The sequence below is a fragment of the Cynocephalus volans genome, chromosome 8 (assembly GCF_027409185.1).
Source record: "Cynocephalus volans isolate mCynVol1 chromosome 8, mCynVol1.pri, whole genome shotgun sequence".
Lineage (NCBI taxonomy): Eukaryota > Metazoa > Chordata > Mammalia > Dermoptera > Cynocephalidae > Cynocephalus > Cynocephalus volans.
In genome coordinates, this window is record NC_084467.1 from 4,930,348 (window position 1) to 4,954,717 (window position 24,370).

General features: G+C 54.2%; 2 protein-coding genes across 3 annotated transcripts; both read left to right on the forward strand.

Moving 5' to 3' along the window:
• The first annotated feature begins 883 nt into the window (after positions 1-883).
• TAS1R1 (taste 1 receptor member 1) lies at positions 884-10,622 on the forward strand. The gene is made up of 6 exons (XM_063105692.1): positions 884-1,122; positions 3,942-4,248; positions 6,888-7,649; positions 8,083-8,295; positions 8,596-8,716; positions 9,691-10,622. Exons 1-6 carry the CDS (start codon positions 884-886, stop codon positions 10,620-10,622), a joined length of 2,574 nt encoding a protein of 857 aa, XP_062961762.1.
• Positions 10,623-11,080: 458 nt separating this feature from the next.
• Positions 11,081-19,319, forward strand: ZBTB48 (zinc finger and BTB domain containing 48). Of its 2 annotated transcripts, none has more exons than XM_063105092.1 (11): positions 11,081-11,194; positions 11,605-12,366; positions 13,004-13,245; positions 15,901-16,012; positions 16,666-16,758; positions 17,170-17,256; positions 17,461-17,615; positions 17,988-18,124; positions 18,194-18,358; positions 18,820-18,908; positions 18,984-19,319. In XM_063105092.1, the coding sequence occupies exons 2-11, from the start codon at positions 11,680-11,682 to the stop codon at positions 19,278-19,280; spliced, it is 2,064 nt and encodes a 687-aa protein (XP_062961162.1). In that variant the 5' UTR covers positions 11,081-11,194; positions 11,605-11,679; the 3' UTR covers positions 19,281-19,319. The 2 variants fall into 2 exon arrangements, with proteins under 2 accessions (XP_062961162.1, XP_062961163.1); XM_063105093.1 differs by having other exon boundaries at positions 11,677-12,366.
• Positions 19,320-24,370: the final 5,051 nt, after the last annotated feature.

Here is a 24,370-nt window from a genome sequence, read left to right on the forward strand (position 1 = left end):
ACGCGAGAATCTCGCGAGTTGACGTCGCTCCGCCCCGCGGCCCGTCGAGACGCCCAAAGGAGCGGCCTCTGAGCCGCTGGTGCCCTCTGCTGGCGGCCCCCGGCAGCGCACGAGGGGAATCTGTGGACCCCGCGGAGGCGCCAGCCGGCCTGGGGCGGCTCTGCTATTTACATTATGCAAAAGCTCCACCCCGGCGGGTTAGAGAGGGAAAATCAGAAACCCTGAGCCCAGCCACCCGGCCAGCTCTCCGGAAATCCACCTAGGTCTTTTTTTTCCTGCAGAAAAACCTCCAGGATTAGCATTTTAAACAAAACTGGTCTATTTGCATACCTTCTTCGGTTTGCATGCATTTGTCTTTAGGCTAAAGGGAGCAACCCTGGGTAACAAGGTGAAACTATGATGATTCCCTCAGAATCGAAATGTCAGAAAACTGGGTGCTGAGAGGTTAGGGTTGGCAAACCTACGTCTCATCTGGTAAACTGAGATCCAGCTAAGAAGTTCGAAAGCTCGCAGGTCCCTGATAGCAATCCTCCCTACCCCGTCCCTCACATAGCTTGGGAAGTTGTGTCGCAACCTCCTGCCTCTCACCAAAATGCCAGAGCTCCCTTCCTGAGCCAGCTAAAGCCACACGCAACAGAGCAAGGACAGAACCCACAACCGTCCAGAGGATGGGTCACTGGCTGCCACCCGGTTTGCATCTGTGCCTGTGCCCTGCCCAGTTCCTGAGTGGGAGACCACAGGCCCGGAAGGCCAAGGCAAACAACCTGGTTTCTACAACTGGGCTCGTCCCACCTCTTTCACAGGCATGAAGTTGCGAAGCGTCTGGGCAGCTGCTGTCTATTCTATTTAAGCAACTGGCCTCTTTAGAGGGTGCTGCTCTGCCATGCTGGGCACAGGGGCGTCCGGCCAGCATGTTACTCCAGGCAGCTCTCCTGGTCGGCCTGCAGCTCTCCTGGTCGGCCTGCAGCTCTCCATCTCCTGCTGCTGGGCTTTCACTTGCCAAGCCACAGAGTCCTCTCCTGACTTCAGCCTGCCTGGGGATTACCTCCTTGCAGGCCTGTTCCCTCTCCACGCTGAGTGTCTGCAGGTGAGACACAGACCCAAGGTGACCCTTTGTGACAGGTGAGTGAGGGGCTGGGAAACCATCACTTAGTGGGACTTGTGGCTGCAGGACCCCTCTGCCTGCCCCCCCTCAGCCAGGACCTTGCCTCTTGTTTCTGTGGATGCCACTTGAACTACACCCAGTCCCTCCCCATCAATCCTGTCGCACCTGTAAGTGCTGGCTGGACCTTCCCAGACACTTCTGCCAGTTTCCACATTGTGGTACATTATTTTGTTCTTGCTGTTAGAATGGGTTGTATTGTAACTGAAATTGTTTCCTGGCTTTGTGCCATAACTAGCTGGCTAGGATTAAGCAAGTAGGTGTAAAGCTACACCAGTTGTATGGCTAGGCAGTTCATAACTAGGGCAAAATGTTTTGTTGTTTTAGTTATACTAAGTTTCCATTTGTATTGTAAGGGCTAGGGTTCACAGACCCTTCAAACCCGTTGTACACACTGGGTCACCAGACTCCTCACAAGCAGGTCCGTGCTCTAGGTAACTGGGAAAGATCCCAGGAGCCACTGGCAGATGACACGAGTTCAGTCCTCAGTAGCAGTAGCAGCAATAGCAGCAGCAGCAGCCTCTAGGGGCATCACGGAGGCACTGGCAGCAACAGCTTGCAGCAACAGCCCCTAGCAGCAGTAGTGGCCACCCCCCACCTGGGGGTGGGGGGCCCTGTGGACCAGAGCCACTCATCCTTTATACAAGTCCATACCCCAGGACACCCGGGTGCAAATGTGCAATTACATTAGAAATAACCAAGGAAGGGCTGGCCCGTGGCTCACTTGGGAGAGCGTGGTGCTGACAACACCAAGTCAAGGGTTAAGATCCCCTTACCAGTCATCTCTTAAGTAAAAACAAAACAAACAAGGGCCGAGCCTGTGGCGCACTCGGGAGGGTGCGGCGCTGGGAGCGCAGCAACGCTCCCGCCGCAGGTTCGGATCCTATATAGGATTGACCGGTGCACTCACTGGCTGAGTGCCAGTCATGAAAAAGACAAAAAAAAACAAACAAACAAACAAACAAAAATACCTGGACACGTGCATATTTACATCAAATGCTCGGCAATATTCTGAACACCTGAGGGGCCCTGACCATTTTCCTTCACTTTCCCTACAGTGGGCTTTCCCCCCTTCCATCTTCTCCCCACTCCTACCCAAGTTCAAAGCTCCTTAGTCTCCCAGATGGCAAGTATGGTTCTCCATGGGGCAGAAAGGGGAGACACACACCAGTAGATTCTTCAGGAGTTTAGCAAAGATAAATTAAGTAGGTGCCGTCATGAAGTCAAATGGTCTAGGTACAGAAAAACTGCTTCGCTTTTAAATAAGAGAGTTGGGGCCGGCCCGTGGCTCACTCGGGAGAGTACGGTGCTGATAACACCAAGGCCCCGGGTTCGGATCCCATATACGGATGGCCGGTTCGCTCACTGGCTGAGCGTGGTGCTCACAACACCAAGTCAAGGGTTAAGATCCCCTTACCGGTCATCTTTTTTAAAAAAAAAAAAAAATTAAATAAGAGAGTTGCTTGCAGACCGTGCAAGTGAAAGGTCTGCAGGCAGGAGGGTGCTGTCAGTGCGTGGCTGCAAGATGCCCTACATGTGAAGCACCCCGAACAACTGGCCCAGGAGGAAGTTCTGGAAATCTTGGCGCATGATGACCAGCCCAAAGAGCTGCAGCTGGGAGACTAGGAAAAGAAAATGGTCTGGGAAGACGGGTTAGGTCTGGGGCAGGGGGAGGGGGAGGACACATGAAAACTGGGTTCAGATAACTGAAGAACTGTTGCATGCTGGAGGCACTGAGCCCCCTCTGAGTGACTCAAGGGACAGAGGTGAAAGAAGCAATGGAAGAACTTTCTAACGAGTGGAGAGGCTGGAAAATGGAACAGGCTAGTATACTCTTTAACAGGGCTGAGCCACGTCCCCAGCTTGTCCCTGCTGCGTTCCAGACAGCAGTTCCCAAAGTAGGGGCAACAAGGTACACAGGCTGTCAACACATTCATAAGTGTCCTGGGGAGAAGCACTAATTTAACAAGGTTAAACAGGTTGGTGGTTAATTTTATGTGTCAATTTGTCTTGGATATGGTGCCCAGAGTAGTTTGGTCAAACACCAGTCTGGATGTTGCTGTGAAGGTTTTGTATTTTGGGGTGTTTTTGCAGCTGGCCGTGAAGGTATTTTTTTAAGGTGTAATTAAGATTAACATGTAAATCAATAGACCGAAGAGCAAATGCCTCTCCAGACGGCAGGTGGGTCCCATCCAATCAGTCAAAAGCCTTAAGAGAAAAGACTGAGGTGCCCGGAAAAGGAGGAAATTCTGCCTTCATACGACCCTTGGACTTAACACCACAATATCAAGTCTTGCCAGAATGTCCAACCTACTGGCTTGCCCTGCAAATTTCAGATCTGCCAGCCCTGACAATGATGTGAACCATTTCTTTAAAATAAATCTCTCTCAGGTCAAGGGTTCAGATCCCCATACTGGCCAGCCACCAAGAAATAAAATAAAATAAACCTCTTTCTCTCTACATATATATATCCTATTGATTCTGTTTCTGTGGAGAACCCTGACTAAAATGTTTCTCTGCTACAGGCTAATATGCTCCTGGGGAGCGGGGGAGTGTGCTATGTCCATTTCTCCACCCTGCTCCCCACCTCACCCTGGGCTGACACCCACTGGAAGGGACTGAGTGTGTGCTTCAGGGCCCACGGCAAGGTCATGGTTGTAGGGGACTGGACAGATGATCTCAGAGGTTCCTTTCTACCCCAAAAGCCTGGGATTCTAGGAGGCCACAGGGTCTCAGCAGGGCCTTGTCCTTCTCAGCACTCTGCTTGGCTTCCCCACAGGCCCAACAGCTTCAACGGCCACGGCTACCACCTCTTGCAGGCCATGCGATTTGGCATTGAGGAGATAAACAACTCCACGACCCTGTTGCCCAATATCACCCTGGGGTACGAGCTGTATGATGTGTGTTCAGAGTCTGCCAATGTGTATGCCACGTTGAACATGCTCTCCCTGCCGGGGACAAACCACATAGAGATCCAGAGAAGCCTTCCCCACTATTCCCCCAAGGTGGTGGCCGTGATTGGGCCCGACACAACCACCCGAGCTGCCACCACTGCTGCCCTGCTGGGCTCCTTCCTGGTGCCCCTGGTAAGCTGGAGCCTCTGAGGTTTGCCCATCTCCCTTCTGGCAAGTGGGCTGGGATGGGTGGGCAGGAGCTGCTGCCCCCTGAGGCCAGTCTGGCCCCCTGGATCTCTTGGGTGGACACTGCTCTCTAAACACAATGCAGGGGGCCGGCCTGTGGCTCACTTGGGAGAGTGTGGTGCTGATGACACCAAGGCCACGGGTTCAGATCCTATACAGGGATGGCCAGTTAGCTCACTTGGGAGAGCGTGGTGCTGATAACACCAAGTCAAGGGTTAAGACCCCCTTACCAGTCATCTTATAAAAAAATAAAAAATAAACACAATCCAGAGGTCCCTGCCCATCATGGTCCCTGCCCCAACCTTCCCTCCTCTCCAAGGGGTGCTTCCAGATCTCCCAGCCTCAGCCCTCCCTGGGAAACCCATTCTCCTTTGGAACTGTCGCTGTTGGGCTGTACACCCTCTGGGCTCCACTCCCCTCCATCTGTCCAAAGGTCCCATTGCCTCCATTAAGAACTCAACACCCTTCACTTCCCACCCCATAAACTTCTCCACATCTCCCCCACCTCACTGTTGCCGAGACCCCAAAGGTCCCTTGGCTCACTGTTCAGTAGCCAATAATTGAGAGACAAGTGTTAGTGTAAGGAAAGTCAGCATTTAATCAGGAAGCTGGGAGCCTGGGGAAATGGCAGACGTGTCTCAAAGACCATCTCCGCCTCTCCCAGGTTTGCCAAAGGGTTTTTATAGGGGTCTGTGGTACAAAGTTGACTCATGTTGACCAAGCAGACATGCTTGAGTGTTTCAGACAATAATCAAGGAACTTCCTGGGTGGGAGGTGACCAGTGTCATACTTCATTCTCCATGGGTTCACTTCCTGTTATTCTCAAATAAGATCAGGTTAGGAAGCTAGTAAAGAGTGGCCATCTGGGTTGATAATGTTTCTCTAATTATTTGTGTACATTGTGAGAACAAGAGTCATTGTTTTCTGACAATTAACTACAGGACAGAACAAGTTTTGGGTTACAGGAAAGAACAAGTTTTTAAATTCAAAGGTTTAACGAAATGGAGTCACTTCTGTCCTGGCTGTACACCTGCCTGCCTGCCCTCCCTCCCGGCTCAGGCTCAGAGGTGGTGGCATCTTTCACCTTCTTGAGGCCAGTCCCATCCCTCGGGCCTGGCTCCCTGCTGTGCTCATCGGTCTCACCAGATGGATTCCCACAAGCTGGCCGGGACCCCTCTCCGGCTTGCAGGCTCCTCTGCTTTGCGCGCTCTCTCTGCACCTTTCCCAGAACTTCTCTGCGGACCGCGGAGCCCCTCCACTCTTGCTCCTGTTGTGAGCTGCAGGGCTTTCCAGCTCTCCAAATCCTGTGAGCGCTTCTCAGGCCTTCTTTATCTCATGGGACTTCTTGGTGACATTTCTTTTTTTTTTTTTTGGTCGTTTTTTCGTGATCGGCACTCAGCCAGTGAGTGCACCGGTCAGTCCTATATAGGATCCGAACCCGCGGCGGGAGCGTCGCCGCGCTGCCAGCGCAGCACTCTACCAAGTGCACCACGGGCTCGGCCCTCTTGGTGACATTTCTGACCAGTCCTCCTATGACACTCTTTCCTGGGCATTTATGACCCCTCAGCTGTCACTTGCAGCACCTTTCTTGGGCTCCACAGAGGCTCCTCTGGCCCCACCTCTTCTGAGAAGGCAGGTGACTCCCTCCTCTTCTCCCACCCCCAGGCAGGCCATAGGCTCCGTGGCTTAACTTCCCATTCTCAGTCCCTTCTTATCCTGGCCTCTGAGCATCTGATGCTCACCTGGCATCTCCGCAGCAGGCTGTGATTTAACCTTTCCCCGCTACACAACAGCAGCCTCTTTTCTTCCTGCACTCCACCCCCACCAGCCCACGTGGTGATTAGAGCGACCGTCTCTATCCAGACCAGAAACCCAGCAGGCCAAGCTACCTACCTTCCGCCTTCCCCTATTACCGAGGCCTCTACTTCCTTCTAAACGCTGCCAAGTCCATCCCCTCTTCTCCATTGCCACTATCACAGCTTTAATTCCGCCCACTGTCATCTCTCGTCTAGATTATTTCATGAGACTTCTAAGGGTTCTCCCTGGGTTCTCCCTCTCTCCTAAGGGTACTCTAGTCTTGAGCCTTTTCTAACACGTTCCTTACTGAAGTCAGAGACATACTCCTAAAACACAAGTCTGAATGTATCACTTACCTGTGGAAACCCTCAGGGCTCCCCATGACCCACAGGATAAACACCAAGCCCCTCAGATGGAGAGTTAAGGCTCCTGCCCTGACCTGCTCAAGCTCCCCTTCCTCCCTGCACAGGACCTCTGGCCAAACTGAAGTGCCTGTAGGTCCCCAGCACACAACACTCTCTCACTCCCCGTATGCAGGTCCTGTGCCCTTTGCTTAGAATACGTGACTCCTCTGCCTCATCTACCAGGCAGATCCCCACTCCCCTCCAAGAGGCCTCCCCTGTGGAGCCTGTGCAGTTCTTTAGGTGTGATTTGTTGGTTTCATGTGGCAAGTTCTGCTCTCCTGATCTCCATCCTCCCTGCATCCCCACACCTAGCACAGGGCCAGGCACTGGGGGGCCTTCAGTCCAGGTCCATGCCACTGAACTCACTGAATGGGACTCCCACAGATCAGCTATGGGGCCAGCAGCATGATGCTCAGCGAGAAGTGGAAGTTCCCCTCTTTTCTGCGCACCATCCCCAGTGACAAGCACCAGGTGGAGGTTATATTGCTGCTGCTGCAGAAGTTCGGGTGGGTCTGGATCTCACTGGTCGGCAGTGACGATGACTACGGGGTTCTGGGTTTGCGGGCACTGGAGGACCAGGCCACCCGTCATGGCATCTGCATTGCCTTCAAGGACACCGTGCCTTCCTTTGCCCGTGTGGGCAATGAGAAGATGCAGAGAATGATGTGCCACCTGGCCCAAGTCAAGGCCACCGTCGTGGTAGTTTTCTCCAGTCGGCAGCTGGCCAGGGTGTTTTTCGAGTCCGTGATATTGACCAACCTGACTGGCAAGGTGTGGATCGCCTCAGAAGCCTGGGCCATCTCCAGACACATTACTGAGGTGCCTGGGATCCGGGGCATTGGGATGGTGCTGGGTGTGGCCATCCAGAAGAAGCTCATCACTGGCCTAAAGGAGTTTGAAGAGGCCTATGTCCAGGCAGACAAGGAGGCTCCCAGGCCTTGTTCCAAGGACTCCTGGTGCAGCAGCAATCAGCTCTGCACAGATTGTCATGCTTTCTCAGCACACACGATGCCCACGCTTGAAGCCTTCTCCATGAGTTCTGCCTACAACACGTACCAGGCTGTGTACGCTGTGGCTCACGGCCTCCACCAGCTCCTGGGCTGTGCCTCTGGAGCCTGTTCCAGGAGCCAAGTCTATCCTTGGCAGGTAAGAGAGTCCAGCCCCAGGCACCCTGTTTGGGGGAGGACAGCCAATCCTAAGACAAGCAGACTGGGCACTCTTTGGCCACCCTAAGTGCCAGAGGGAACAAAAGCCACTGCCTTGAGGGCTGGTATCTTAGACAAAGTCTACTCCTCTCTGAATCTTGCCTTCTCCCACCCACCATGCCTCAGAAGCATCAAGGGACAAATTCCAGGGCTAAAAATCTCTGTAAAGGAGTCCTTTGTTAGAGGGCCCCTTCTCAGGATGTTGGTAAGAGGATCAAGGGGCTTTGTAGGAGGGGAGGGGCTCTGAGGAAGGGGCCAGACCTTCTAGGTGGGCTGAAACTACACAGGGTGGAAGCCCAAGAAGGCCCCAGGTACTTGCTTCCAGGCCGTCTTTGTGTTGTTCACGGTGGCTTCAGAATATCTATTTGTTTTAGCTTCTGGAGCAGATCCACAAGGTGAATTTTCTTCTACACAATGACACTGTGACATTTGACGACAACGGGGACCCCATCAATAGCTACAACATAATTGCCTGGGACTGGAGTGGGCCCAGGTGGACCTTCAGGGTCATTGGCTCCTCCACGAGGTCTCCAGTTCAGCTGGACATAAATAAGACCAAAATCCAGTGGCATGGAAAGAACAACCAGGTAATGGGGATGTGGTTACTCACCAGGTGACCACCTTATGGGCAGCCTGGAGCCTGGGGGTGATGCTGACACAGCAGGAGGGGGACCTTGGGTGCCAGCCCGTCAGAGAAGCAGGGAAGCTGGCTCCATGGGCTAGCTCACAGATGCCAGTTGGGCGTTGGTTCACCTGATTGGGGGCTCTGCCCTGGGAGTGAGCCACAAGGGCAGATAGAGATAGATTCTATTATCTGTTCCACATGTGAGATGTCCCTTGACTTGGGCCCGTCCATATGGTTGCAGAAAACCTGTGGCTTCTTACAGATGCCCGAGTCTGTGTGCTCCAGCAACTGTCTTGAAGGGTACCGGCGAGTGGTTGTGGGTTTTCACCATTGTTGCTTTGAGTGTGTGCCCTGTGAGAATGGGACCTTCCTCAACGAGAGTGGTGAGTGAACAGCGAGTGGGCGAGTGATGCCACACCCCCAGGGCTGCACAGTGGATGGAAGGACCTCCCTTGGGCCCCATGTGCGTGCAACCGCTCCAGAACCAGGGCCCCGGTCACTGGGCTGCCAGTTAGGTACAGGTTGAAGGACACCTGCCACCAGACTGAATTCTGATCAAGCAAAAAAAACCCAACCAACTGAAAGCCTTAGACTAAGGTATGTTCTCTATTAGAGAACTCCCATCACAATTCTTATCCTGAATTCAAGCTTTTTATCCAAATAGATATAGCTACGGTTCCCTTTGTACCCTCCCTCCTATATGTATAAAGTCCTTCTATTGCCCATGCCAAAGACAGCCAGTACCTCGAATGGCTTGGCCTGAATACAGATACTAGAAGGTCTGTAGCAGAAAAAAAGCAGCATGCCCCACCCGGTGATGTAAGGTCGAGATCAGAAAGCAAATTAGGTAGCTAAGGGCTCAGTCCAGAGCTGGACTCCAGGGGTCACATTCTTTCTTTTCACCAGCTCTGTGGGGATGGGAATGCATCTCTTCTGTCCTCAGTCAGGACTCAGAGAAAAAAACAGAGTGGTAGCTCAGGAAGGTGGATTTGGTTAGCGAAAGTGCTGAAGAGAGAGATGAAAACACTCTTCCTTTGGGGCTGGCTGCTCGCATTGGATCACAGCCTCTCCGGCATGTGGGCACAGCTGCCAGTATAAAGCCCCAGGGATCTCTTGGTTTACAACCCCCTTCTGGGGTCATGACCTACATAGAACTTACCCATGTGTCTCCAGTCTGTAACTAACTCCAGGCCACCCCCCTTTCACTATGCCTGGCAGAGCCTAGAGAGCCTAGAGAGCCTAGAGAGCTAGGCCTAGAGCCTACGGCTCTCCCAGCATCTTGCAGGCCTGCACATCCTTTCTCCATCCCTACTCTGCTCACCTGGATCTCAGCAACCTTCTTTGCCCTCCCTTTCAGACCTCTACAGCTGCCAGCCTTGTGGGAAAGAAGAGTGGGCACCTGAGAGAAGCCAGACCTGCTTCCCACGCACCGTGGTGTTTTTGACTTGGCATGAACACGTCTCTTGGGTGCTGTTGGCGGCTAATACACTGCTGCTGCTGTTAGTGGTTGGGACTGCTGGCCTGTTTGCTTGGCACATAGACACCCCTGTGGTGAGGTCAGCTGGGGGCAGGCTGTGCTTCCTCATGCTGGCCTCCCTGGCAGGGGGTAGCTGCAGTCTCTATGGCTTCTTTGGGGAGCCCACTCTTCCCACGTGCTTGCTGCGCCAGGCCCTCTTTTCCCTCAGTTTCACCATCTTCCTGTCCTGCCTGACAGTTCGCTCCTTCCAACTGGTCATCATCTTCAAGTTTTCCACCAAGGTACCCACTTTCTACCATGCCTGGGTCGAAAACCATGGTGCTGGCCTGTGTGTAATGATCAGTTCAGTGGCCCAGCTGCTTATCTGTCTAACTTGGCTTGTGGTGTGGACCCCTCTGCCCACCAGGGAATACCAGCGCTTCCCCCAGCTGGTGGTGCTTGAGTGCACAGAGACCAACTCACGGGGCTTCATGCTGGCTTTTGCCTACAATGGCCTCCTCTTGGTCAGTGCCTTTGCCTGCAGCTACCTTGGCAAGGACCTGCCAGAGAACTACAACGAGGCCAAATGTGTCACCTTCAGCCTGCTCCTCAACCTAGTGTCCTGGATCGCCTTCTTCACCGTGGCCAGCGTCTACCAGGGCCAGTATCTGTCCGCTGTCAATGTGCTCGCCGTGCTGAGCAGCCTGAGCGGTGGCTTCGGCGGTTATTTCCTTCCCAAGTGCTATGTGATCCTTCGCCGCCCCGATCTCAACAGCACAGAGCACTTCCAGGCCTCAATCCAGGAATACACGAGGCGTGGTGGCTCCACCTGACCAATGGGCCAGGCAGGGCCAAGCCGGGGCGGGGCGCACCGTAGGCCTCCCCTGCCATGAGGGTCCTGGGGTGTTGGGAGGCCTTTGGCTTGGGATGTGTAAACGCGCGGGAGAGCCCGCCCAAGCCCAGGGCTGCCAATAAAGCGGTGAAATGTGCGTCCGCGTCTCGGCTGCGCTTCCTGTCTGGGGAAAGCGCGGGGCGTCGCCCGCGCGAGAGCGAGCTCAGACCGCCGCAGAGAACCGGTGCCCAGCGTGTCGTTACTAGGCAACTCCGGGGAGACGGCCCAACAGCGAAAGAACAGGACCTGGCCCCGCCTCTCTTACATCCCATTGGCCGTTCTCGGGGGGTCCCGCCCCCAGGAGCTGGCGCTAAAGGCCTACGTCACCGACGCGCCCCTCCTGGCCGGAGCGCTCTGACGTCACGTCCGGCGCGGCGGCGGCGACGGCGCCGTCTCCGCACGGTCCGTCGGGCACGGTCGGTCGGGCACGTACGGCCGGGGCAGTTGCTCCGCGGGCTGTGGAGGCGACGGATCCCGGGGGCCCTGGGGCCGGAGCAGGGAGGACCGGCCCAGGTAGGAAGGCACAGGGCGTGGGAAGGAGGGGTTCTGCCCGGCCGCTCCGGAGCCGCGGGCGCGGCGTGGGCTCCGCTCATCTGCCCGCGGCCGCCGCCCTCCTGACCCGGGGTCCTCTCGCTGTGCCCGGACAGTCAGTTCGCGCTCATCCTCTGCTTCCTTTCCTCCCACCAGATTTTGACTCCTCCTGCCAGCGCCCTTCCTGACTTCTGTCCTCTCTCCTGCTATGCCCCCTCCCCCAGCTAGTCTGCTTGCGCCCCAGCCACGGTGCTCTCCGGCCGGTTCAATATGCCCCACCCCCCGGAGGCTGTCAGTCTGTTCCTTTTCTCCGCCTGCACCCTCTAACCTTGACCCGAGTCCTCATTCTGATAAACGTGATTGAGTAGAGTCCAACCTTTCTCTCTTTTCAGATCCAGGGACTTTGTTTTGCTTATCCTCGGGTGGCCTGGCCAGGTCGTCACTTCTGCCTTTCTCCCCTCCAGACCATGGACGGCTCCTTCGTTCAGCACAGTGTGAGGGTTCTGCAGGAGCTCAACAAGCAGCGGGAGAAGGGCCAGTACTGCGATGCCACCCTGGATGTTGGGGGCCTTGTGTTCAAGGCGCATTGGAGTGTCCTTGCCTGCTGCAGCCACTTCTTCCAGAGTCTGTATGGTGATGGTTCAGGGGGCAGTGTTGTCCTCCCTGCCGGCTTCGCTGAGATCTTTGGCCTCTTGTTGGACTTTTTCTACACTGGTCACCTCGCCCTCACCTCGGGGAACCGCGATCAGGTGCTCCTGGCAGCCAGGGAGTTGCGAGTGCCAGAAGCTGTGGAGCTCTGCCAGAGCTTCAAGCCCAAAACCTTGGTGGGACAGGCACCAAGTGGCCAGAGTGTGCTGGGAATGCCTGCCTCCCGGCATGTGAACAGCCACCTCAAGGAGCCAGTGGGCTTGGAGGAAGAGGAAGTTTCAAGGACTCTGGGTCTTGTTCCCAGGGATCAGGGGCCTAGAGGCAGTCATAGCCCCCAGAGGCCCCAGCTTCGTCCCCCTTCTCAGAGTGAGAGCCCTTCTTTCTGTGGGAAACTCAAGCAGGCCTTGAAGCCATGTCCCCCAGATGACAAGGAGCCTGAGGACTGCAAAGTCCCCCCAAAGCCTTTCGAGGCTGAAGGTGCCCAGCTGCAGGGTGGCAGTAATGAGGTACTGTGCCAAGGGTGCTGGGACTGGGGAGATAAGAGTGGGGGGAAAAGACTGATACATTTCTTGGATAATCTTGAGCCCAAGGCAGAATCTCTGTTAACGTGAGTTTGGAACAGGCTTTCTCCAAATAAAGGAAGCTGATGGCCTCAGGCTGACCTTTCTACAGCTTTCTATGGTTACCAACTTCTTGGGAGTGTAGTGGGCAGCATCAGGGTTTCCACAGTGTAGCGAAATACAGCCGGCCTTCCAGTTTCTTCCTTTCTTTTTTTTTTTTAAAAAAAGATGACTGGTAAGGGGATCTTAACCCTTGACTTGGTGTTGTCAGCACCACGCTCACCCAGTGAGCTAACTGGCCATCCCTATATAGGGATCCGAACCCACGGCCTTGGTGTTATCAGCACCACACTCTCCCGAGTGAGCCCCGGGCCGGCCCTCAGCCTTCCAGTTTCTCTCAAATAGAGCCACTGCCCTCCAAATCGAAGATTCAGATGCTGTCTGCCCTGGGCCCCTGAAGGGAACAGTCCCTGATGAAGGGACTGCTCTAAGTTGGGGTTTGGGATGGAACTGAAGCTGGGTCCCCACAACACTGCTTATTAATTTGGTGACCCACCCCCTCCTATTTCCTCTTCTGCTCTAGTGGGAAGTGGTGGTTCAAGTTGAGGACGATGGGGATGGTGATTACATTTCTGAGCCTGAGACTGTGCTGTCCAGGAGGAAACCAAACATAATGAGAAAGCCCTGTGCTACCGAGCCAGCCCTGAGCATGGGCTCCCTCGCCGTTGAGCCCGCTGAGAACAGAAAAGGTACAGCGGTGCCGGTTGAATGCCCTACGTGTCATAAAAAGTTCCTCAGCAAATATTACCTAAAAGTTCATAACAGGTAAACCTTCTGTTTTTCTATTTTCTTTTTCTGTCTGCCATTCCCATGTTGGGGGAGGGGACCTGTGCTCCCCACTTCTGGGATGTGTAGGGGGCTTCATCTCAGACCCACATAGGGCCTGGAGTTGGCACGCCTCTGATCATCAGGGACTAAAAAGCTAACTCTGGCTCAGACTCTTCTTCCTCCCCTCCTACTGTGAGTTTTCTGGTAGGAGATGGGTTTGTGGATACCTTGTCAACAGGTTCCACCCACTGTGGACCTTGACCTCCAGCTGGCTTCTGCCAAGGGGATGAGAGAGCCTGTGGCCTCTGTGCTGGAGCCGAGGCCCGACTGACCTTAGGTATTTCTTTTTTTTTTTTTTTTTTTTTTTTAAAAAGATGACCGGTAAGGGGATCTTAACCCTTGACTTGGTGTTGTCAGCACCACTTTCAGCCAGTGAGCGAACCGGCCATCCGTATATAGGATCCGAACCTGTGGCCTTGGTGTTATCAGCACCGCACTCTCCCGAGTGAGCCACAGGCCGGCCCTGACCTTAGGTATTTCTAAAGCCTGGCAGCTTGGGCTTTGGGCCAACATGTTTAGCTTTTGGGTTGGTGCTACCTGCGTTTCTGGGTAAATGTTAGCTCTGGGGTGTCAATGGAGCATAAAAGATCTTTTGTCTGAAGCACCAGTATCCAGTAAGTTAACCAGGAGCCCCATGGGGCTATTTTAACTTACAATTAATGAAAATTAAACATTCAGTTACTCAGATCACTAGCCATATCTCAAGTGCTCAGTAGCCATGTGGCTCCTGGCTACTGAATTGGACAGTGCAGATATAGAACATTTCCATCATCACAGAGTTCTCTTGGGTAGTGCTGCTGTAGAGTTCCTGCAAGGCCTCTGGGGATGGCAGCTAGGTGACATGCCTTCCAACCTTCCTGCTTCCCAGCCCAAGACATCACTAGTCCATCATGGTGTGCCACCTTGCCAAGTCAGATTGGGCCACACACCTGTTCTCAGTCAGACACTCGGAAGCCACAAGCAATCATCTGGAGTTGGAGCTGGGGGTGACACCTGTTTGCTATACCTGTGTGCTTTGCTTGGAACAGCTGCTACCAGTGGAGTCTTTGAGTAATCCTAGTGTGTGGGGAACCCTGGAGTAGTACGTGTTCTGCCTGGATGCTCCTGGGCACTCTGCCAGCATAAGACTTCATCTCTGTCCCTACCTTGGGCTTCAGGTTGCTGGATTGGCCCTGAGAACTGGGAGGAGAGTGATGGCTTCATGAGGTCATTGCAGTGGGGCATGAGGACAGTAGCAGAGGATGAGAGAAACCCTTGGCCTCTGGCAGGTTGTAACAGCTCTCCCAGTGCCGTACACGGGCTCTGAGCTTAGGGTTCATTTGGTTTCATTCATTCAACAGACTGTTTGCCAGTTAGCTGACAAGACTGTTGTGAGCTCTCGGGGTACATCAGTGAACAAAACAAAGGTCCCTTGTGGAGCGTGCCTTTCTGCAGGGTGATGCAGATAAAAGTCGTAACAAATAGGGAAGTCTGCAGCATGAAAGGTGAGAAGTGTTACGGAAAAAAGAAAGAGCAGGCCCAAGAGGTTGGGAGTTCAGGGTGCGATCAGGTTGCACTTTTAAATAAGTATGGTGGGGTGGCTCGTTAGCACAGTTGGTTAGAGCACAGTGTTATAACACCAACGTCAAGGATTTGGATCCCCATGCTGGCCAGCCACCAAAAAAAAAATACAAAAAGGTTTAGGGAGACTTACTGAGAAGGTGAGGTTTGAGCAAAGACTTATAGGAGGTGAGGAAGTTAATGAACAGATGACTGGGGAGAGGGCTCTGGACAGAGCAGAGCCAGCATGAAGGCTCTGGGGAGGAGTGAGCCCCACAGGCTGATGTACAGCAGGAGGGTGGGCCAGCTCAGGGAGGGCCGCCTGCGCCCTCAGGGGGCCTCCTGGGCCTCTTCTCAGAGTGAACCGGGGAGCACTGGGGGTTTGTGAGCCAAGAGGTGCTGAGGCCTGACTTATGTTTAAAGGGTCCCTCTGGCTACTAAACTTAAGCCTGCCGGGGAGGCAGGAATGGAGCAGGGAGACCAGGTGGGTGGCTCACAGGCAGTCCAGGAGATGCTGCTGTCCCATTAGGTGGCAGCAGTGGAGTGAGGCAAAGTGGTCACATCCTGGCCACGATTTTGAAGGTAGAGGCCCCTGAAGCTCTGGGAACACTGAGTTATTTCTCCAGGTAGGCAGGCCCTGGGGGTCATTAGTGCCTTCAGAGAGAACGCCAGGCTTTGGCCAGATCTTCCTGTTGGCCTCTGTGCCAGTTAGCCTCATGGCCGCCACTTAGGAGGTTGGCGGAGGTGGGGCTCATGGACTGCTTCAGGGCTCTGGGGTGTCGCCTCTAGCTCGCACCTGTGTGGGCTTCTGGCTGTGGCACTGTCCCTTGCTAACTCTCCATGCTAGAGGGTGATATCTGGGCTTGCCCCTGCATGTTCACCAGCCAGCGTCTCTCCAAGCCCACGTGGTGAGCACGGGCCAGCCTCAGGACATCTCTGCTCCCTGCTGTGAAGCACAGCACTGGCCAGCAGTGGGAGCCGGAGGGGCCCCGGGTGTGGAGAGCTGGGAAATCCTCTCAGCCTTGCACCCCCTGTGGCTTCTCCTCCCGGCAGGAAACACACTGGGGAGAAACCCTTTGAGTGTCCCAAATGTGGGAAGTGTTACTTTCGGAAGGAGAACCTCCTGGAGCATGAAGCCCGGAATTGCATGAACCGCTCAGAACAGGTACTTGGGAACTGGCCCAGGTACTTGTGGGCAGGGGCACCCTGGCCTCTGTCTTCATGCCATCCGGGAAGGGTCCCCAGGAGACTGTCTCAGACGGGGACTGTAAACTCAAGAGAGCTGCAGGGTCCCTGGATATCATTAAGTCCACACCCTGGTGCAGGTGGGGACACAGGTCACAGGGGGTGGAAGGGACAAGCCCAGGAGGGACTCTGTGGGAGGCATTTTGGGTTTGTCTTCCCAGGCCCCTGGCATAGCTCCACCCTGAGCTTTGGTGAAGGGGAGCCTTACTAGGGGGTGGCTACTGGGAGAGTTCTCCTGGCTACGTCTCCCCAACCCACTGCTGGCCCATGTCGTGGGGTCTGGCTAAACTCTGCCCTTCTCTTCCTAGAGTTTGTTGGTGGCAGTGGGGGCCAGGGACTGTGGGTGAGGCCGCTTGGCCCCTGCCCCCACAGCCTGTCTTGGCCTGGTGTGTGGTGGGTTTGCCGTGCTCAGTGACGGTCAGGGCAGGCAGGTTACGTGTTGCCCTCTCCCACCCTAGCGTCCCCCCCATCAGGCAGACTCTTCCCAGCAGCGAGTGGAAGCCCCGGCAGAGGCTGCTGTAGCGGGCAGAGGCCCCCCCTGATGCCGGCCCTGCTTGCCCCTCACACTGCCAGGTCTTCACGTGCTCCGTGTGCCAGGAGACCTTCCGCCGGAGGATGGAGCTGCGGGTGCACATGGTGTCCCACACGGGGGAGATGCCCTACAAGGTCAGGCTCGGCCTGTCCTCAGGGCCACAGGCTGGGTGGAGTAGCCCCAGGATCCCTTCCACTGAGCCCTCTGCGTGGGGTGGTGTCAGGCGCCTCCCCCTTATTGTTGTCCAGGAGCCTGCCTTCCCTGCCAGTCCAGTGCCCCCATAGTTGTGGGTAGGCTCACTGGGGTGCAGCCTCACTCTAGGATCCTTTATGGGCCCTTGTTTATTTCCACAGAGGGCAGGCTCAGCATCCCACTGAGCACTGGGGCCCTCCCTGGCGCCACCCTTCATGCCAGACCAGGGAAACTCCCTGCATCTTGTGTTGGGTCCTGCCCTTGCCTCCCCGCACTCTGATGGCTGGGGGGTGGGTGGCCAGGGTTCTGTTGGTGCAGGCTGCCCTGGAGGTGACTGTCGGCCTATTTTTCAGTGTTCCTCCTGCTCCCAGCAGTTCATGCAGAAGAAGGACTTGCAGAGCCACATGATCAAGCTGCACGGAGCCCCCAAGCCCCATGCAGTAAGTGCCAGACAGGGCTGGGGCTGGGTGCACTGTGACACTGGGCCGAGCAAGAGTGAGGTGGCTGTGGCTGGACTAAGGATGGGCAGGAGGCTCTGTGGTTTCTACCATTTGGGGGCATAGGGGACCCATGGGGCTCCCAGGTGGCCCTGCCCTGTCCTTACCTTGGCCCCCGTCCCTCTGTCCAACCCGTCTGCCCCACAGTGTCCCACCTGTGCCAAGTGCTTCCTGTCCCGGACAGAGCTGCAGCTGCACGAGGCTTTCAAGCACCGTGGCGAGAAGCTGTTTGTGTGCGAGGAGTGTGGGCACCGGGCCTCAAGTCGCAATGGCTTGCAGATGCACATCAAGGCCAAGCACAGGTGCGGTCAACTCAGCCTTTCCTGGAGCCCCACAAGGCAGAGTTTGCCAACATTCACATGGATGAGCTTGCCATCCACCCTGAGTCTAGCGCCTGCAGCCTTTCTGGGGTGGGGACACCGGAGGGATGAGCTAGAGTTTACCAGAGAGAGAGAGAGGCTGGGGGAGGGGGATTCAGGCCAAGAAAAGGCTTTGTACTTCCAGGGGCAAATTCTTAGTTTCCCTCCATAGATCTCCCTCTACTCCTGGGATGAAGGTGGTGCCCCTTCCTGACAGTGCCCGTGCCCTCCTTCCGGGCTGCTCTCAGCTGTAGCAGAGTGAAGGGGGCTGCTTCCCTGGGTGATGGCCTCTGCCCTGTGTCCCCACTCAAACAGGAACGAGAGGCCATATGTCTGTGAGTTCTGCAGCCACGCCTTCACCCAGAAGGCCAATCTCAACATGCATCTGCGCACACACACGGGCGAGAAGCCCTTCCAGTGCCACCTCTGTGGCAAGACCTTCCGTACCCAAGGTGAGGCAGGCCCATCCCCTCCCTGCCCGCTGGCTGAGGCCAGCAACCGAGCCCCCCTTATCCTTGCAGCCAGCTTGGACAAGCACAACCGCACTCACACAGGCGAGAGGCCCTTCAGCTGCGAGTTCTGTGACCAGCGCTTCACCGAGAAGGGGCCCCTTCTGAGACATGTGGCCAGCCGCCACCAGGAGGGCCGGCCTCACTTCTGCCAGATCTGCGGCAAGACCTTCAAAGGTACCCGGGCAAGCCTGTGGGGAGCCGAGGGCCCGGCCATCTCCACTTCCCGCTGACTTGAGTTGGAGAGGTCAGGGGCAACAGTCGTTTTCCAACGCTTATTCGTAGCAGCAGAACCTTCTTGCCTGCAGATCTCTTCCGTCCCCATGTGTTAAAGAGTTGAGCATGGAGCTGATTTGACTGAAGCGGGGGCAGATCTCCAAGACCCTGTGCAGTGGCGACCTTGGGGCTGTGCTGTAGGGCTGGGCAGGGCCTGTGCAGCAGCTGCAAACTGCTGGCCCTAAGGACAGAGAAGAAGCCCCTGCCCTGCCGACTGCTCGGCCGCCACACTGGCTGTCCCTGCCCCAGCCTCTTGCTGCATTTCCTTGTGGGCCCTGGGACTCCTGGTCCCCCATCTCTGGGCAAGATCCCTGCCATATTCCCACCTCTCCTGATGCCGGGTGGTCTCTTCCCTTCTGCAGCTGTGGAGCAGTTGCGTGTGCACGTCAGACGGCACAAGGGGGTGAGGAAGTTCGAGTGCACTGAGTGCGGCTACAAGTTCACCCGGCAGGTAGGCCAGGCCTTGGGCCCCGCCCCCCATCCATGCCCCTCCCACCGGTCTTGAGCTCCTCCCCCCGCCCCTCAGGCCCATCTGCGGAGGCACATGGAGATCCACGATCGAGTGGAGAACTACAACCCACGGCAGCGCAAGCTCCGCAACTTGGTCATTGAGGATGAGAAGATGGTGGTGGTGGCACTCCAGCCACCTGCAGAGCTGGAGGTGGGCTCCGCCGAGGTCATTGTGGAGTCCCTGGCCCAGGGTGGCCTGGCCTCCCAGCTTCCTGGCCAGAGACTGTGTGCAGAAGAGAGCTTTGCGAGCCCGGGAGTCCTGGAGCCCTCACTCATCATCACGGCTTCTGTCCCTGAGGACTGTGACACGTAGCCCACCTGCCCACATAGCCCACTTGGCCCCAGTCCTCAATAAACCACATGGTTTTGGACTCACTTGTTTCAGCCTCTCTAGTGGTCTGTTTCCACCACCCTGGAGCCTCAGACCTGGACTCCAGTGCAGGGTGAAATGGTGTCCTGGCCAGTCCTCTGTGGGCCTCAGAACTCAGCAGGGAGACCTCAGCTGAGAGACCTCACGGAGTAGCTTTGGGGGCCAAGCCTGTGGCCCTGGCTGCTCTCCACATCTATTTTCTGTCCTTCCTTTCAGGATTTTAGAACTGGGAGTATTGGCCAGATAGAGCAGTAGTGTGCCTATTTTAGAGTTGAGGTGATGCCAGCATGTGGGGGTAGAATTTATTACTAAGCCTCTTGTGTCCAAATGGCATGGCCAGGGTCCATGATGATGGCCTTGCTGGCCAGGGTCAATACCCAGGTCCAGTTAGAGTGTAGCCATGCACAACTGGGGGCCTGAGAAGGGCCAGGCGTGGCTAAGCAAGCTATGGGCCCTGGCTGGCAGTGTGTCCACAGAGGGGGCCCTTTCCTCGGGAGTGCCCTAGCTTGGTCTGCGTGTCTGGTCTGTGTGTCCAGGGGGCCTTGGGTGCAGGTGAGGCCAAGCCTGGAATGGTGAGAGGCCTGGTGGTCCCTGGGTTCTCCAGTTGTGGGGCGCTGTGTGTCATGGAGGAAAAGTGCATGGGTGTGGGAACAGATGGCCTGCATTTAAATTTTTTCCCAACTTCTTAATTATAGCTGTGACCCTGGGCAAGTTACTAATGGGTTCATTTTCTTCCTTTTAATGGAATTGGTAACAGTACATGCTTCACAGACAATTATTCAACAAGAAAGTTCGCTGTTTCAGTTACCTATTACTGCATAATAAACCACTGCAAAGTTTATCTGGGGGCTGGGGATGTGCTCTCAAGATGGCTCACTCACATGCCTGGCATGTTGGTGCTGGCTGGGGGCCTGGGTTCCTCTCCATGGGCTGCTTTGGCTTCCTGGAATCATGGTGGCTCAGTTCTAAGTGTAAATGTCCCAAATCAAGGCCAAAGCTGCAAGGCCTTTTTATGACCTACCCCTGGAAGTCATGTGGCATCACCTCTGCCATATCCTGTGGGTCAAGGCAGTCACTAAAAGAAGTCACTCCCCAGATTCAAGGGGAAGGACAGACCCCCTCCTCCTGCCCCCCCATGGGTGGTGTGTCAGCGAATCTAGACACATTTTAGAAGTGCTTCCTCCAGAGAGTAAGTTCTGAATCAGTGGTAATGATGGTCACGACCCAATGGCTTCAGTGCCAGGCACTACTTAAATTCCATCACCAGAGGCTTCCTGGAATGCCATCCCTCCCTGCTAAATTCCTCTTGGGGTTGGACACTAGGGAAAAGTCTCTCCTATTTTAGACTCAGAACCATCCAACTGTCTTTCCTTTTATGTCTTGACCATTGGGAGCTCAGAGGTAGAGACAGTATTCAAATGCAGTAACTGACACCCCAGGTTCCTGATTTACAGGGTGTGAACTTCTTCAGATCTTCTGGGAAGGGTATGAAAAAAGGAAACAACAAAACCCACACAGAAAAATAAAATGGCAAATACTAGCCTCAAAATTTTGCTCCCTGGGCTGGCCCGTGGCTCACTAGGGAGAGTGTGGTGCTGATAACACCAAGGCCACGGTTCGGATCCTATTTAGAAGAAAAAAAAAAAATTTTGCTCCCCTTCCCAGCTGTAGTGGGTTGAATCGTGTCCTCTGTGCAAAACTCCCCGAAACTTGATTTGTGTCCCCCAAGTTTTATGTATTAGAAACTTAGCCCCCACTGTGACTGTTAAGAGGGTGCGAAATCCTTTTACGGTAATTGAAAGGTGGAGCCTTGAAGAGGTGATTGGGTTGTAGGACCGTGCAGTAGTGAATGGATTAAAAATGGTGGTCAGGGGCATGGTTCTGAGGGCTTTAAAAGAAGAGGAGAGTCTGTCTCTCTGCTCTCTTTGCTTCAACCACCTTGCAATGTGAGACCCCTGGGTCACTGTCGCCACCACCAGATGGACTTTGGACTTGCCAGCCTCAGAAACTGTAAGCAATAAATTTTGTTTTTCTTTATAATTACCCAGTTCTGTGTCTTTTGTTATAAGCAACACAAAACAGACTAATACAGAAAATTGGTACCAGAGAAGTGAGGTGTTGCTTATAACAAATACTTGAAAATGTGGAAATGGCTTTGGAACTGGGTGTCGACGAGATGCTGGAGGAATTTGGAGGAACAGGCTAGAAAAAGCCTAGATGCTAGTGAAAGTTTAGAAGATAAGAAAACCAGGCGAAATTTTAGAGATTGGTTAAATGGTGGTGACCAGAATGCTCATAGACATACAGATTGTAAAGACCATTCTAAGGAGGTCTCAGATAAAAATAAGGAGTTTTTTGGAAACTTGGGCAAAGGTCACCCTTGCTATGAACTGGAAAGGAACTTGGCTGCACCGTATCCACGCCCTAGGACTTTGTGGAAGTTGGAATTTAGGAGTTGTGAACTGGAGTATTTGGTGGAAAAAATTTCTAGGCAGCAGAACATTAAGGAAGCTGCATGGCTACTTGGAAGAGCCTACGCTGAGTTATGGCGGCAAAAGCTTGACGTGAAGCCAGAATTTAAAAGGGGAGCAGAGTGGGCCGAGCCCGTGGCACACTCGGGAGAGCGCGGCGCTGGGAGCCCGGCGACGCTCCCGCCGCGGGTTCGAATCCTATATAAATGGCCGGTGCACTCACTGGCTGAGTGCCGGTCACGAAAAAAAAAAAAAGGCAAAAAAAAAAAAAATAAATAAATAAGTAAAATAAAATTCCCTTTAAAAGGGGAGCGTAAAAATTTAGAAAATTTGCGGACCAGCCATGTGGTAGAGAGGCAGAGAGCATGCAATGGTGCAGCCCAGCAACCATTAGCTAAGATTAGTACAAAAGAAAGGGATTATCGAGAGAGGGGGGGAAAAAGGCCCTGAAGGCATTGCAGAAGCCTCTGGGGCCAACCCTTCCATTTCAGGCCCAGAGGCCTAGGGAGACAGAATGGTCTTGGGAACAGGCCTGAGGCACCCTCCACAGGCTCACTGCTCAGGGCCACCTCCAGAAGCTGCTTCCAGCACCAGCACCCCAGCTGCTTTGGCTGCCCCAGCTGTGGCTAAATTGGCCCCAGGTGTGGCTGGACCCATAGTTTTGAGAAATACAAGCCAGAAGCCTTGGCGGCATCCATGTGATGTTAAGTCTGCAGGCTCCTGGGATGCCAGAGCTGGGAAGGCTTGGGAGCCTCCACCTAGATTTCAAAGTATGTATGGAAAAGTCTGGGGACCCAGGAAGAGATCTGTCGCGGGGGCGGAGTCACCGCAGACAACCTTCACTAGAGCAATGCCCAGTGAAGCATGGGGTCAGAGTTGCAGCAGAGAAACCCCAACAGCGCCATGTCCAGTGGAGCCGTGAGAGCAGGACCTCAGACCTGTGGAGCTACCAGCGTACAACACCAGCCTGCGAGAGCTAAAGCACCACCTGAAGCCAGGAAAGCCACAGGAGCCCTAGGACATTGAACGTGGAATTAAGGTGCCCTGATTCACCAGCTTTAAGATTTAACAACTGCCCTGCTGGATTTTGGACTTGTTTGTGACCTGTTACCCCTTTCTTTTGGCCTATTTCTCCCTTTAGGAATGGGAATATGTACCCTACGTTTGTCCCACCATTGTATCTTGGAAGTAGATAACTTGTAATAATTTCACAGATGAGATTTTGAACTTTGGATTTTTGAGTTGAAAAAAGTTAAGACTTTGGGGATGAAATGAATGTATCTGCATGTGAAAAGGACATGACTTTGGGGTGCCAGGGGCAGAATGTAGTGGATTGAACTTTGTCCCCAAACTCCCTGAAGCTTGAATTATGTCCCCCAAGTTTTATGTATTAGAAACTTAGCTCCAGGAGCCAGCCCATGGCTCACTTGGAGAGTGTGGTGCTGACAACACCAAACCAAGGGTTAAGATCCCCTTACCAGTCTTTTTTTTTTTTTTTTTTAAAGAAACTTAGCTCCCATTGTGACTGTTAAGAGGGTGGGAAATCCTATTATGGTAATTGAAAGGTGGAGCCTTGAAGAAGTGATTGAATTATAGGACCGTGCAGTAGTGAATGGATTAAAAATGGTGGTCAAGGGTGTGGTTCTGAGGGATTTAAAAGAGAGTCTGTCTCTCTTGCTCTCTCTGCTTCCACCGTCTTGCAATGTGAGACTTGGGTCACCGTTGCCACCACCAGATGGACTTTGGATTTGCCCGCCTCAGAAACTGTAAGCAATACATTTTTTCTTTATAAATCACCCAGTCTCAGCTATTTCTGTTATAGCAACACAAAATGGACTAATACACCAGCCCAGGAACTGGCCTCTCCTGAGGTTGACAGGTTCTGCAGATGTGAAAAACATCCAGAACTTGATGGCTTGTGTGGACTTGGCCTATTTTGGGATCCTCCTTTATTTTAAGGGCTCTATCTCCCCAGGTCCAAGGTTCATCCCACTACATGTGGGGGTCTCATCGCTGCCCTGCAGGAGGGGTTGCGACCAGCTTTGTAACAGGCAGGTGAGGTGATTCCTCCCCGGAAGTCGGAGAGATTGAATCACCCCACGCTCCTCTGCATCTTGGGCCTCCCTCCTTTCCACTGTTTCATACTTTTTAAAAAAAAGATGACCGGTCAGGGGATCTTAACCCTTGACTTGGTGTTGTCAGCACCACGCTCACCCAGTGAGCTAACCGGCCATCCCCTACATGGGATCCGAACCCATGGCCTTGGTGTTATCAGCACCACACTCTCCCGAGTGAGCAATGGGTTGGCCCCACTGCTTCACACTTTGAGATGATCTGTCATGAGAATGGGCCTGGAGGGCTTTGTAAAGGTAACTCCACCTCAGACCATTAGCATGCACCCTGGGCTCACCAAACTCTGTTCTCTCTCCACCCCCATCAGCTCGGGGACCCTCCCTCCCCTCTGCTCTTCCAAACCTCTCTGCTCGCCTTCCTGTCTGGCCTCAGGCCAAAGAATTCCTAGAAGACACAGCAGCAGGAGGATAAAGGTAATGACACCAAATG

Bases quoted from the DNA above. Each gene is read 5' to 3' on its own strand.
- ZBTB48 (XM_063105092.1), top strand. From the start codon at position 11,680: ATGGACGGCTCCTTCGTTCAGCACAGTGTGAGGGTTCTGCAGGAGCTC. The intron at 17,257-17,460 runs GTAAGTGCCAGA...TCTGCCCCACAG, and splicing joins GAGCCCCCAAGCCCCATGCA to TGTCCCACCTGTGCCAAGTG. The intron at 18,125-18,193 runs GTGAGGCAGGCC...TTATCCTTGCAG, and splicing joins CAAGACCTTCCGTACCCAAG to CCAGCTTGGACAAGCACAAC.
- TAS1R1 (XM_063105692.1), top strand. From the start codon at position 884: ATGCTGGGCACAGGGGCGTCCGGCCAGCATGTTACTCCAGGCAGCTCT. The intron at 7,650-8,082 runs GTAAGAGAGTCC...TATTTGTTTTAG, and splicing joins GCCAAGTCTATCCTTGGCAG to CTTCTGGAGCAGATCCACAA. The intron at 8,717-9,690 runs GTGAGTGAACAG...CCTCCCTTTCAG, and splicing joins GACCTTCCTCAACGAGAGTG to ACCTCTACAGCTGCCAGCCT.